The 13,950-nt window shown below is 56.8% G+C and overlaps 1 protein-coding gene across 4 annotated transcripts in view; it reads left to right on the top strand.

Moving 5' to 3' along the window:
- The first annotated feature begins 1,740 nt into the window (after positions 1-1,740).
- SLC26A9 (solute carrier family 26 member 9) overlaps positions 1,741-13,950 on the top strand; it is a 28,784-nt gene continuing 16,574 nt past the window's right edge. The window contains exons 1-6 of one of the 4 annotated variants that reach the window (XM_013058241.2): positions 1,741-1,845; positions 3,118-3,299; positions 9,516-9,658; positions 12,361-12,500; positions 12,625-12,735; positions 13,378-13,553. In XM_013058241.2, the coding sequence (XP_012913695.1) occupies positions 9,534-9,658; positions 12,361-12,500; positions 12,625-12,735; positions 13,378-13,553 (552 nt within the window). In that variant the 5' untranslated portion in view covers positions 1,741-1,845; positions 3,118-3,299; positions 9,516-9,533. Of the gene's footprint in view, positions 1,846-3,117; positions 3,300-9,238; positions 9,659-12,360; positions 12,501-12,624; positions 12,736-13,377; positions 13,554-13,950 lie in introns of all 4 variants that reach the window. The other 3 variants (XM_013058242.2, XM_013058240.2, XM_013058244.2) reach the window with 3 other exon arrangements.

Below are 13,950 nucleotides of genomic sequence, written 5' to 3'. Positions count from 1 at the left end.
TAGCCCCTATCACCCTGGCTTCAGGAGAGCCTGATGCCTCATCTACTTTCTAGGAATTGCCTGCCCAAAATTTAGAACAGGTTAAGCTCCCCATGCCACTGGACGAGGCTAGAGGTCCATGGATGGGGCCCTGTACTCTGGCTCTGCTTTGCTTAGAGACTCCATCAGACCACCCTTATTCCGTACGTCTGCTTTGACCTCCTACTAAATGCAGGTCCGGGACAAGGTCGTAGAGATATCCAAGTGAACAAAATAGACATGCCCCGCCCTTCTTATGGAGTTCCAGGTCTTTGGAGAAACGCTGATAATTGAATGCATCATTCCCATCCGTTGCGATCAGTGTGTTGTTACCATGGTGAAGCAAGGGGCATCATGGGAACCCAGCCGCTAAGCCAGCGTGGGAGTCTGGGGAAGGGCTTCTTGAGGAAGTGTCCATACACACATCATCCTTCCTTCAGCAGGTAGTAGGGTGGCTTGCATTCTAGCTCCCCGCAGTCACGTCCCGGCCCCCGGCTACACCCTGACAACTCTCAGTGACCTCTGGCGTTTCTCTGGTCCCCACGGCCAATGCATCTATGAACTCTCCCTTGGGTTGGGCTCCCATACAATTCATTCTTTCGTTCATTCAACAAATATTTATTGAGTCCCTATTATATGAAACTAGCTCCTTTTGCCTTCCCAGGGGGATTTTCACGCTGACTTCCAGGCAGGCCTTACTGAAGCATTCTGTACTGGTCTCAGCTCACCTCAGAGCCTCTGTTTTCTTCTGGAGGGATGGGAAGAAAATTCAGGACCAGAACTGACCCCAGGTGTCCCAAAGAAAGGAGCTCTTGGCCTCAGGGCCTCCCTCCCAGGAGATATATCCAGAAACCCCCCGGCCCTCGACCCTGTCGGAGGCTCTCCCACAGTGCTCAGTGGGCCTGGGATGGGCAGGCAGCTCTCGTCAAGAAGGCAGGTAGCAGCCTGAGCAGAGCCCTGACCGGGCAAACATTAATTCCTGAGAGTGACAGAGGCCTGTGATTTAGAGACTCGCCAGCCTCTCAGTCACCTTACATATAATTGTGGTAAATCCTGTTTCTTGAGCTCCTTTACCTGATCCCAAGCCCCTACGTCCCCCATGCACCCTACCTGGCAAGTTAGGAGGGCAAGCCGTACTTTCCCCGTGGCACTGGCAGACAGAGGAGTGCCTTAAGGTTGGGGACAGAACGGGGAACCAGATCTCCATGGCAGCCCATATGTCTAGCGGGCTCTCAGCCATGGCTCGTCCCCTCGCTCAGAGGTCTACTGTCCCCCCAACACCCGCCCAGCTCTCCCTTCTTCAAAGCAAGCAGCCCCGGGACCCCACCCTTCGGGTGGCCTCAATGGGTTCCATTGTCCAAGAGGCTCTTTGGCTTGACCCCAGCCCTCCAAGCGGCAGGACAGCAAGCTCAGAGAGGGGTCTCCCTTGTCCCCTCCTCAGCCTTGGGGGAGCCTGTGGGGCAGGGGCCCCGCTGAATGTGACCTATTGTCTTCGGGGTGGATTTAGGAAGTGCCAAGCTCCCATCAAACAGCTCTGCTCCTCAGGTAAAACAAAAAAAGGGCTGTTCATTTAGGAACTTTTCCCCCTTATCTCCTTTTCCTATCTCCTCAGGCTTAGCTATGGTGTAGTGTTCAAAACCACTTCCCCTCAGAGCCAATCAGAAGCCGGGGCTCACCCCGTGGCCCTGAGGTAAAGTTATTTATAAACGCCTCCCTGGATTATTTGAGCAGAGCCCTTTTGCACACCTCGGAACACCTTTCGGCTCCTCGCTCCCCAGACACCAGACACACCTGCAGCCCTGCCCGGCCGGCTCCTCTCACCCACTGGTAAGCACCCCTCCCCGGGCCTCCGCCATGGGGCTGGGGGTCTTCCCTTGAGGAGGGCAGGCAGCGGGGACATAGAGACGAGGGCTGACAGGAGCCCACCGGTCACGGGGTAGGCTGTTGGTCAACCTGAGCCCATGTGGGAAAGCCGCTGGGGCCCCCAAGTGTGAGAGCAGCCCCCAGCCCTTCACCTGTGAGGGGCCCCCAGGGTCCTTCCCTTGCATGAGGCTTGAAGGGGGCTGGTGGGAATGGAGCTCTCGTGGAGGTCTGCCAGACCCCAAAACAGAGTGAGGGGGAAGAGCTAGCTCCTTCCCAAGGGCCGCTTTCCTTCGCAAAGGAAAGAACAAAAATATTGGCTCTTCCTCGGAACACCGGCCTTTGAAGTCGCTGGCTGCACCGCTCCCCTCTTTTCAAGTCTTGGAAGCAAAAAGCTCTTCATGCTTGGCTCGCTGGCTTGCTTCTGTGTGGCTGTCTCCCCCTCCTTGTGCCCCCCAGATGTTCTCTTTTGCTCACTCACCTCTCCACCAGCTCAGGGCGGCTGTATGGGCGGCGTGGGATCCCACCTGCCCCCATTAATCCTGAGAGGTTGGAGGAGGCGGAAGGAAGGGAGCTGGAGGATTAGGAGAGGGTCAGCAAGGGCCCAGCTCCATCGGGCCGGGGAGACAGGACCCAGGGGACCTGGTCCCAGGCAAATGCTTCAGCACAGGAGGGTAGGGGTGAGGACAGTGGTGTGGGCCATCTCCATCAGCACCCCTGCTTCCTAACTTCTCATCCTGAGGCTGTGAGGGGTCCCAGGTCACCCTCCGACGGTGCCCCCATTCCTCCAAATCAGCCAGTGAGGTCCCCAGCCTAGGTCAAGAAATCTTTTCTCTTTCTAGCATAAATTCCCCACTTATCCTTGGCCCCATCGGGTCTGAGCCACCAGGAGGAAGACCCACTTTCAGAGTGTGCCCCTGGGCTGGGACAGTGCCCCAAGGGGGGCGAACTAAAGAGAAGTTTATCCCTGCTCCATGGCTTCACTCACACGGACAACCCTCTCCCAGGGCCTCACAATCCTCCCCACTCCCTCCTCACACCCAGAGCCCCACAGTCCTGGTGTTGAGAACCTGGCAAAACCCTCCTTCGGGGCCGCATGGGCACCAACACACACGTCTCCTCCATCACCATAATGGCCTCTTCCGGGTACTTCCCAGGCCTGAAAGACTGTTCTAAATGCTCATCTGGATAAATCCCTGGGGGGCAGAGATGGACTCTTTCTTATCTCTTAATGTCTAGAGCCTTCCCAGAGACTGACACATCGTCGTGTTTAGAGAGTGTGTGTTGAACTGAACCAAACTGACACCGGCGAGCTCCTTGAGGGAAAGAGGGACCCGTTCTGTGTGGACGAAACTCTGGACTCCTTGATCGAGACCAGCAGGGTCCTTCGCTGGTCTCCTTGTCCATTTGCCCACTTCCAAGTAAGACTAAGCCTCCTCTCCTTGCAGACCTCTAGGAGTCTATTTTAAGTGTCTGTATCAGGGAGCCCATGACCTTGGTCGGGTCTCCCTGCTGGAAAGTGCTTTTCAGAGTCTGACCCTGATCCCTTTTGCTGGAGATGGTTTCCTTCAGCCAGCACCCATCTCCGTCCCCAGCAGGGACAGCAGAGAAGGAGGGGAGAGTGGGCGTAGAGATAAGGAGTGGGATTTGGGGCTGGTAACTGTGAATCTCTCGGCTGCAAGTGTCCTCAGACAAGCCAGGGGACAGGAAGGCCACTCAGGGACATCTCATCTTCCCCTTCAAGTGACTGATAAGAAAAATCATGCCAGGGTAGAAAGGGGGTGAGAAGTTTGCCCAAGAAACATGGGGACAATAAAATAAAAGGATATTGATAAAAACACTTTGGAGACCTATAGCCTCTATACCTTCACCTCTCCTGTCGGGGACACAGTCCCCAGCTGAGACGCCAAGCCTCCTATCCCATCCCCAGCTCCCACCCACCAGCCCACTCAGAGATGGCTCCTTCCCTGGGGGTCCCGCCCTGGATGAGGCGGGAAGCAAGCAGCCGCTAAAGCAAAGAGGAAACCTCAGAGTGACCTTTTCTTTCCCAGAACACAGTGACCGCCCAGGTCGGGACAAGTGATAAGAATGCCAGGGTGAGCTGGCCATGCCGGCGCTGCTCCCATGCCTGCTCCCGTGCCTGGCACAGGTGGTCATCCAGGAACCCCCCCCCACCCCTCCCCTTCCCCCCACCCCCAACACACAGCGGGACTGAGGAGGAAGTCACCCTGGGCCACAATGACAGAATCACCTCCAGACCTGACCCAAACCCCACAGAGGGCTTTTGGCCTCGCGGCTCCCTAGATGTCCTGCCCTCATGTAAAGAGATGTTCTGCTTTTCTTCTCACCAGTTCTGGGAAATCTGAGACGGACAAGGTCATGGAGAGGGAAGGGGTGGCCTGGCTGTGGCCAAGGAAGGAAAAGAAAGGCCAAGAAAGGCAGAAGGACCTGCCCGAGGTTGCAGAGAGAGGAAGAGAATCCTCAGAGTAATCAAAGCGGTAACAATAAGGACACGCTCAGAGTCTGTTGCACGCTCACACGGGCACCGTTCCAAGCCTTTCTACGCATTAACTCGGGCACCGTGCCCAAGCCCATCTCTGCCCACAGTTTTGTACAGATGTAGACAGACCCAGTTAGAAACGTGCCGAGAAGAGATACCTGTGGGCTTTCTTTCGCATGAATTCACTGCAGGGGGGAATTAGGATCCTGATGAGGGGCCCCAAAGAAGCCCGGGAGGAGGTCTACTCAGCCCACACGTGGAGTCCATTTCCCCTTTGTTCCCCACCAGCTCCTTAGCGCCGCAAAACCCCTGAATCCCCCTTGCCCCAGATGTGACCCCATTTCCCTGCCAAGCCTTGGAAATTGTCCACACGCCCACCCCTCCTACCCTCTGCATGCCCTTTCCTTCTGGCCCTCTACTTCCCTTAAACCCCACAGCTCTCCCCCGCCCCCCCCACCAGGTCTCTCCAGCAAATCGGGACCTGCCCCTCCTTCTCTCCACAGAGCAGGAGGCGGCAGGGGCACCCTTTTGTTCCTCAATATTGTCACATGGCACCTGCCATTTCTCCCTGATCCGGTGGGGGAGGGGAGGCGCAGAGGGGCTGACACTGTTTGACGAGAGGCCGGGCTCCTTGCTACACACCTAGGGCAACAGAGCCCTCGACTTTTTTCAGCGAGGCTGACATCACTCGGCAGGGCTGCGTTTGTTTAACCAGGGATCAAGTCTTCTGTCCCCTACACCTCTCCCTTTCTTGCTCCCTCTTTCACCTTCCCACCCCTAATCTAGCATTGCAGGTGCCCTCTCCGGGGGTCCCTGGGAACCCCTTCCCTCTCCAGAGCCCTTGCCTCTTGCCACTTGGCCTCTCCCATCCCCCCTCTCCCTCTCAGCCCACAGAACTGGCCCAGGGATGAAGTAACCCCCCTCCTAAGCCCCACCCCACCTCAACCCTACTCTTGGAATTAGGAAGTAGGACCGGGCCACCTCCTCACCAGGAGCTGGGGCAGCTCCCGTGGCTGCAGATTCGCCACACGGTCTGTCATCATCCTGGGAAAGCCAAGGGCATGAAGAGGCCATCACAGCCCCTACAGAGCTCTGGAGAGGAGAGGCAGAACCCGGGAGTCCTGCCTTGTCAGCTGGGGTGTTCCGAAAGGAGTACTCTGGAGGCCACTAAGGGACGACCCCCAGAAAGCAAGAGCAGGGTCGCCCCTGGAAGGTTGGGGGACCCAACGGGAGCAGCTAAGATGGAGTCCAAGGCCCCCGTTCAACTCCCTATAACGCCTCCTGCTAAGACTCAGTCTCTTTATCGACAAAACAAGAAGATTAGACCGGCCTCAGGCGTAAGTTCCCTTCTAGACAAAAGTTCTGGAGTGGAGCTGGCTGCTGGGTTCCTCTTCTTTGGTGGGGTACCCAGTCGGGATTGGGAGAGCTCCCAGAGCCTTCTCGATTTCAACACCTTATTTCTTGAATGAAACAGGCAGAGTGCAGGGGACCAGGCAGATTTTGCATTCCAGTTAAGCAAGGGAGTTTTTCTCCTCGGATAGCCTGTGCACGCGGGGACTCCCCTAGCATCTGGTCCCCATCCATAGGAAGCCTGCCACTGGGGCAGAAACAGTCCTGAGTCATCCCCCTCCCAGAAGGATTTCCGCCACCACCACCCCCTTGCCTCCCTCCCTTCCCTGGAAGTGACAGCTGGGAGTAGCCAAAGCCAACACTGGTCTGCAGACTGGAGGGGCTCAGATCAAGGGAGGTCAGCGGAGAAGAAGAGATCCTAGGCCAGGGTGGTCAGGAAAAGCTTCAGAGAAGAGGAAGAGGAGGAGGAGGAAGAGGGCACGGCAAAGAGGCGAGGGAGGGGAAGGGAGGAGCAGGTCTTAAGGCTGGGCTGGTCTAGGGAGGCAGAGTGAGTCAGGGCATCGCAGGAAAGGAAGAAAGTGTGGACAGAGCACAGGGGTACAACGGGGCCAAGCCTGTCGGGGACGGGGGGGTGGTTTCCTGAAGGGTGTCAGGGGATCTAGCCAACAATTCTTCCAACTCCACCAAAACAGGGCCAGATGGTGAAAGGACGAACATGCCAAAATAAGGAATTGGGGTTTGATCCACCTGGAAATGAGGAGGCTGAGGGTTTCTGATAAGGGGGTGTAGGCTGCAGCCGGGGAAATCAGTCAGAAGACTAATGCAATAGTCCAGGTGTGAGATAAGAGCTGAGGGGGTGAGAGACAGGAGGGACAGTGGAAAGAAATGGCAATGACATTTGGTGAACAGCTGAAGGTGGAGGCCGGGTGGGGAAAGAAAGGGCAGGGACATATGTGGAGGTGGCCCGGGTGACAGGGAAGAAGATCCCACGGAGGAACTGGGGAAGTGAGGGGCGCTGGGTTAGCAGGGCTCGGTGGAATCGGATGTTAACCCCCTCCCCCACCCACTAGAACTTAGAACCTTTGAGAGCAGCCTGGGAAGGGGCTTCAGGGGCCCCCCCACCACCTGCCAGGGGCACGGAGGCAAGGTCTCCCACCACCCCCTCTTCCAAGGGGCTCTCCCAAAGGGCTCTCTCTCTCTTCGGGTCCAGCTCCCCTTGAACTTCTTGGCCATTCCTTTGCAGACAGTCTGTTGGGTGGCCGGGGACAGACCCTTTCCTCTAAACCACAAGTCCTACTCCCAAGCCGGGCTGGAGCTCCGGTTCCTCTGGACGGTCATGCTCCTTACTCATCGGTCCCAGAGGGCCAGCCAGGGAAGACGCTGGAAAGCTAGAGCCTCGAAGCCCCTGGAGAGGGTGGGGAGGAGACGGGGGAAGGGCACCCACCTCACTGGAAGGTGGAGGGCTGGTTGTGTTTCCGTAGTCTCTCCCAAGACGAAGGAGGCACCTCCCATCTTAATCACAGTAACCATCACCGTTACCATCTCCTGGGCGCCTGGGAAGCCCAGCCACTTCGCACACGAGGTCTCATTTCGTCCTCACGGCAGCCCCCCGGGACGGTTATTACCCCCACTTACAGATGAAGAAACTGAATCTTTGAACCCAGCTCATTCTGGTTCTAAAGCAGGTGCTGGTTTTCTTTACGCCACTCTGCCTCTTGCTTCTCCCACTGAAATGCCTCTTGTGTCATTGCTCTTACTCATGTCTGCCCATGTCTTCTCCAAAACACCATTTATTGATTCGTTCCACAAGCATTCATTTGGTGAGGACGTACAGAGCGCCCGGCGAGGGGCTGGGCATATAGGCACTGTGGGCAGTTTCTCTCCCCAGCTCCCTCCCAGCTGGGTATCACCCTGGGGGTTTGCCAGGCACCCCACCTTTGCTTGTAGGCTCTTTTTTTTTTTTTTAGATTTTATTTATTTATTTGAGAGAGAAAGAAAAAGAGAGAGAAAAAACATGAGCAGAGGGGAAGGGCAGAGGGAGAAGGAGAAGGAGGCTGCCTGATGAGCAAGGAGCCCCACGTGGGGCTCGATCCCAGGACCCTGAGATCATGACCTGAGCCGAAGGCAGAGGCTCAATTGACTGAGCCTCCCAGGTCCCTCTACTTATACGTTCTGATGGGCTTCAGGGTCCCATGAGCAAATAAATGGAATTCACCAGCCCAAACTTCAACAGCTTGGGTAAAATCTTACCAATAATAGCAACTCACATTTGCCTCGGCTTTTGTACATTTTAAACATCCCTTTCTTGCCCATAACTCATCTGTGCTCACAACCCAGTGAGATAGATATGTTACTCCCATTTTACTGACAAGGAATCTGAGGCTTAGTGGGGTGATGTCTGTTCCCGTTCACCAGTAAACCAGGACCGGAAGCCAGGTTTCTGGACCCTTGTTGTTGGCTTTTTTTAAGATTTTATTTATTTGACAGACAGAGATCAAAAGTAGGCAGAGAGGCAGGCAGAGAGAGAGGAGGAAGCAGGCTCCCTGCTGAGCAGAGAGCCCGATGCGGGGCTCGATCCCAGGACCCTGGGACCATGACCTGAGCCAAAAGCAGAGGCTTTAACCCACTGAGTCACCCAGGCGCCCCTCTGGACCCTTGTTAATATACTTTCCATCTCTCTGCCGTGGTCTCTTCCACAAAAGTCATTTACCATTTACCGACAAGCCCTATGCACCCAGGTTCTCCCAGAGGAAGCCAAGGGTTGTCCCTAGCCCCCTAAGTGGTTTCTCACTTTCAACCCCATTTCCAATCTTTTGTCAGACTGGCCATGGTCACTCCACACTCCCCACCTCCTTCCCTCAAACCTGCCCTACCTCTTCCCTCTCCCTCCTGCCTCCAAGGTCCCCCCCCCCCAGGGGGTTCTCCCAGCTGCCAGAAGCAGGGGACAAGAGGAGGGACCCGTCGTTGTAGGAAGGATGGGGGATGGTTCCCACAGGGAGCTCCTTTGGGCCTCAGGGGCCCCGGTACTCGGCTCTGCCCTGCTCAGCTCCTGGAACATCAGCCGCGTTGCGCAAAAAGCGAGGAGGAGAGAAACACCAGTACACAAGGGTGGGGGAAAGGTTAGGCCCAGGAAGCCGTGGGAGAGCCAGCCGGTTCAGACCATCCTGATTTCCCCAAACGCGCCATTATCCCTCTGGGAAAACCTGTTGGTGAAGTCCTAGGTGTCTCTTTCAAGAAGGGTCCTCCTGAGGTCATCTCAGCCAACCCCCCTGCCCCCACCCCCCGCCTCCAGGCAGGCCATTTTCTCGATTTCCCCCAAGATGACTGGCTGAACGGTATGAGCCTTTCTGCCAGGGAAACTGAGGTCCGGGGAGAGCGCCCTGAGGCTTGTGGAGGCACCAGGGCCTGGGGCTGGGGGCGGGGGACAGGACCCACGGGCTGATATCCAGCGGTGACTCCTGCCTTTGAACTCCCACCTCCTCTTTGCCTGGTGTGCGGCGGGGGTGACAGTGACGTCACAGGGGTGGTGTGCCAGCCACGTGCTGGGCGCCAAGCAAAACAGCCGGGGCAAGTGTGTGCCTCATCCGTGCCTGGGAAGGAAGGCCACCAAAAGAAGTGAGTCTGGTGGAAAGACCTGAAAGCGGGAAGGGAGGCACCTTGCTGGGTGGGGGCGGGGAAAAAACAGGATAAAAGCCTGCTTGGCGCGCACTGGAGAGAGAGAGAGAAGGCCCGAGCCGGCGCTGGCCAGAGATGCCCCTCGTCTCCCCCTCCTCTGCCTCTTCCAAAGCTTGTCAATGCCCCAGACATGAGCCAGCCCAGGCCCCGCTACGTGGTAGACCGAGCTGTATACTCTCTCACCGTCCTTGATGATGAGTTTGAGAAGAAGGACCGGACGTACCCACTGGGAGAGAAACTTCGCCATGCCTTCAGGTAACATGGCCCAGAGCCCAGACGCCTCTTTCTGCTGCTCCCCACCAAAAATCCCTTCTGCACCGGGGTATGGCTCCTGTACCGGTACGGCTGAGACAGGGCTGGGGGAAGCCGTGGGGAGGGAAGGTTCTGGAACCCTGACTTTAAGATCCTACAAGCTCTCCTGGACTGACACCCACACCTGGAGTGGCGCCGGGGGGTGTGGGGGGAGGGACTAGCAGCCCCAGTTCCAGAAGAGCTGTAGGGCATCTCCAATCCCTGGCATGAGATTCTGCCGTATTCTCTGTCCACTCAAGTCTCTCTTGGGTTCTTAAGGGAGCTCTAGATGGGCGTGCTACCCCAGGGGCAGTGGGGGCATCAGAGCCCTTCCTTTAATGTCCTTTCCCTCCTGATCAAGACAAATCTGTAGCCACCACCCCTCCCTGCCCTTTGTCCTCTTTCCTGCCTAGATGTTCCTTCCTTCTGTGGATCCAGAGATGGCCCAAAGGCAGCCCTTAAATTCCTGGGCTTTCCTACAGGAGCCCTACCAGGATACAGTCCTTCCAGACCCCCGGGCTCTTTCCACTCTCAGATCTCTGGCACCGTGCTGGGGGTCAGCAGAACCTCACCTCCACTGGCGGGGTGGAGGGGCTTCATGAGATGATCTCTGCTCATCCTGCAGAAACCCGAGGCTATGAGCTTCACCTTCCCTCTTCCTACAGTCCTGGCAGACTTTGCTCGGTCCTGGCTGTGGGCTGGCTTGCTCTTCCTCACGCCCCTGGGGAAACAGCTGATTCAGTTACCTGGATTGAGGTCACTGGCAATGGCTGAAGTGGAGATGCTGGTGGAACTGGTTTAGGCTGGGGGAATCACCCACTGGAGTCCTCACTACCAGCCCTGGTCCAACCCTGCTTCTCCCAGGAGACTCCTTTCTGCCAGGCTACAGCCAAAGGCTTGGGTGTTCAGTGCCCGGGGACCGTACCCATAGCTGGGTTCCTCGGACAGGCGGGCTCTGCTAACCATGGTTCCCAAAATGCTGGAGTTTGGGTTGTTTCTGTGCTGGAGGGTTGAGGGTATCTGCTGTTGGCCAAAAAGATTATAGATTAAAACTATAAAGTGGTAGAGGGAACCAACAATTCCCACGAGGCTGGCACTGAGCCTTGAACAGTGCCTGACGCCCAGAAGGCGCTCCAATAAATATTTGTTCAATGAAGGAATGAATGAATGGCTAGAAACTAATCCCTCTGTCCACTTCCCTCTTGGACTCTGAAGCCTCTGTAGAGGTGTTTGGCATCTGTTTCCAGCCCTTCTCTGGGGCCTCAGATCGCCTTGCCCAACATGCGGCAGGTTTGCCGCACAGCCAGGCAGGTATGAGCTCCAGGGCGGTGGTGTGTCTTCCCCTAGTCAGCTCTGTGTTGGGGAGTCCAGTTTCTCTGCCACAAACAAACTTGAGTGAGTTCCTGAAGGGCTGGGTCTCGCTTAGGACAAAGCTTTAGAGATGCTTTCAGCTATTTGCCACTGGTCCAATGCCCTGTCCACCATCCCCAGGATGGGCGAGGCAGCCACGTGCCCCCAGAGGGTGTTGGTGGTGATGCCTTTCCCAGAGTGGAGGCTGGGACAGAAAATCTGTCCAGGCTCTCCACAGGTTACAAAGCATTGTCTGTATTGATTTTAGTCTTGGGTGCCATCCAGGGGACCCGGGATCAGGGAAACTATTGTTGAACAACAGCAAAGAGCAGGAATTGGTGCCGGGAAGGAAAGGAGTCCTAATCGGAGCAGGCTAGTGAGTCACCACGTGGGCCCCGAGTATTTGAGTTCCCTCAACTGGGAGAAGAAAAGCAAACGCCTCCCACCTCCTTCCAGTCATCAATCCACGAGCTGTCACCCTCAAGTTTGTAGGCCCTTGTTCCTAGCACTCCTGAGTTTCGATGAAAAGACCTCCAGGTGTTCAACAAACAGGGAAGGTGGGGAACTTTCCCCACCCTGCCCTGACAAACGAGCAGCTCCCCGATTCTTTCCACACCCCTGATGAATTAACAGTAAGAAGAACTCCAGCATCGGAGTCATCACACACGAGGGACGGTGGGTCCGCAGAGGCATACCCTGCAAGCACAATGGAGCTTTCTTTGGGGGGCGGTGCTGCGAAAGATGGCGGTAGCCCCTACTCCGACTACACCAGCCCACCCTTTCAATCATCCATTCATTCAGTTACTCCTCAAATATTTACTAAGCAGCCCGATACAATGTACAAGATACACAAGATGAACAAGACAGCCAGACTCTTGGCCATGGTGGGGTTTGCTGTCCAGTGTGAGCGAGAGACACACCAAGCTGCGGAAGCTCACCTGGGTGCCCAGCCCTGTGTTCCGTCAGACTGGAGAAAGGCCATCTGAGATGGGGGCTGGACCCTGTGGCTTGGAAGGCTAAGCTACCCCAAATCCATGCCTTCACACCAAGTCACGTGATGTCCCAGGGGAGCAGCCAGCTTCGGAAGACGCCCAGCTAAGCCCAGGGCATGTGGACGGCTCCCTAAAGAAAGCCCCGCCCCCTTCTCCTCAGCGTCCCCGGCATCAGGCCCAGCGTGGGTGCTTACTGAATGCTGAATGAATTCCAAATGAATGAGTGGATGAATGAATGACCAGGAACGGGACCTTGTAATCTCTCCGCAACTCGGAGTGTCCAAACCATGCCGTGCTGACTGGAAGCCTGTCCTCTTCCCTCAGATGTTCCTCGGCCAAGACCAAAGCTGTGGTGTTTGGGCTGCTCCCTGTGCTCTCCTGGCTCCCCAAGTACAAGATCAAAGACTACATCATCCCCGACCTGCTGGGTGGACTCAGTGGTGGATCCATCCAGGTCCCACAAGGTGAGGGGTCCGTGCCCTAGGAGGTGCCCGTGGCCTGCCGCTCCCCTGTCCTTCTCTCCCGGCCCCCTGTGACCTCCACAACGCAGCCCTACCCCTGAGCCTGCAATCTGTTTGTCCTCTGCAGGCATGGCATTTGCTCTGCTGGCCAACCTTCCTGCCGTCAACGGCCTCTACTCCTCCTTCTTCCCCCTCCTCACCTACTTCTTCCTGGGGGGTATACACCAGATGGTGCCAGGTAAGGCCTCTCCCCTCTCAGCGGGCAAGGTGGCCTGGACCCCGAGGACAGGGGGCATGGCAGAGGGGTTTCTGTCTTCCATCTGCCTTCTCCTAGAGCGGGTGCCCGTTGGTCCCGAAGGGACTGTCCCTGTGAACGTCACTCCCAGGTCCCCTGCGACCTTAGAGAAACCACGGAGCTGCCCGTGAGCCCATTTAGCACTCCCTGTTCCGTCCCCCTCCCCGGAATGTGGGGAGCACTCGGTGGACCAGGATATACTGTGAGCCCCAAAGTGCCCAACAGACGTGGGAAACTGCCCCGTCACTCTCACACTGGTCCCTGCAGAGACACTTGGCGCTCTCTGGTGCTAAGTGACGGGGAGACAAGGGCCTGCTCACAAGGCCTGTTTCTGGGTCAGGCACTGCTTGCGTTTCCAAGCTCGTTTCTTCACGCGCCCAACGAAATCACACTAGCAGCCGAGGTGAAAGCCTCTTGAAAGTGCAGGTCACGGTTACGTGTGAGCGACTGTTGTGTTGCTGGAGAGGAACGTTGGAGGTGGGGGGACCCATCCCTCCGAGGGCAGGGAAGCTCTGCTGGGCCCCTTTCTGTTTGTCCAGGGCTGTGGTCCAAACCTCTGACTCGCTGGCTGGGTGGGCACCGCAGGTACCTTTGCCGTTATCAGCATCCTGGTGGGTAACATCTGTCTGCAGCTGGCCCCAGAGTCGAAGTTCTGGGTCTTCGACAATGCCACCAACAAGAGCTACGTGGACACGGCGGCCATGGAGGCTGAGAGGCTGCACGTGTCCGCAACCCTGGCCTGCCTGACGGCCATCATCCAGGTGAGGGGACTGCCGCGACCCTGCCGAGGGCTCAGCCTTGGGAGAGCATCTTTTCCGTCCTGCCCCTGCCTCCAAAGTCCAGTTTTTGACACTGAAGCTGATTCAAGGCTCTACCTCCTCCCACTTCCCCATTCCTGGGGCCACAAAAGACCTCCAGAAATCGGTGTCTCTCCCCACTGCCTCCCGCAGGTCCCTGAGACCAGCATCTGCCCCTGGTAAAACTGTCCCGAGTCCCAGACTATCCGGAAGGCTCACCGCCTCTCTCTGCCACCCTCTCCAATGCCTGCCCCTCTGCCAGCACGGTCATCCCAGTTCTCTAACATCCCCCACCCCCCTCCACCTCCCCTACCCCAAGCCACAGCCCCACCTGTTCCACATCAGTTACACAAATTGCAGA

This window comes from Mustela putorius, unplaced genomic scaffold, assembly GCF_011764305.1.
Source record: "Mustela putorius furo isolate JIRA1106 unplaced genomic scaffold, ASM1176430v1.1 tig00000508_pilon_pilon_pilon, whole genome shotgun sequence".
NCBI classification, from domain to species: Eukaryota; Metazoa; Chordata; class Mammalia; order Carnivora; family Mustelidae; genus Mustela; species Mustela putorius.
This window is presented reverse-complemented; position numbering and strand designations above follow the sequence as displayed.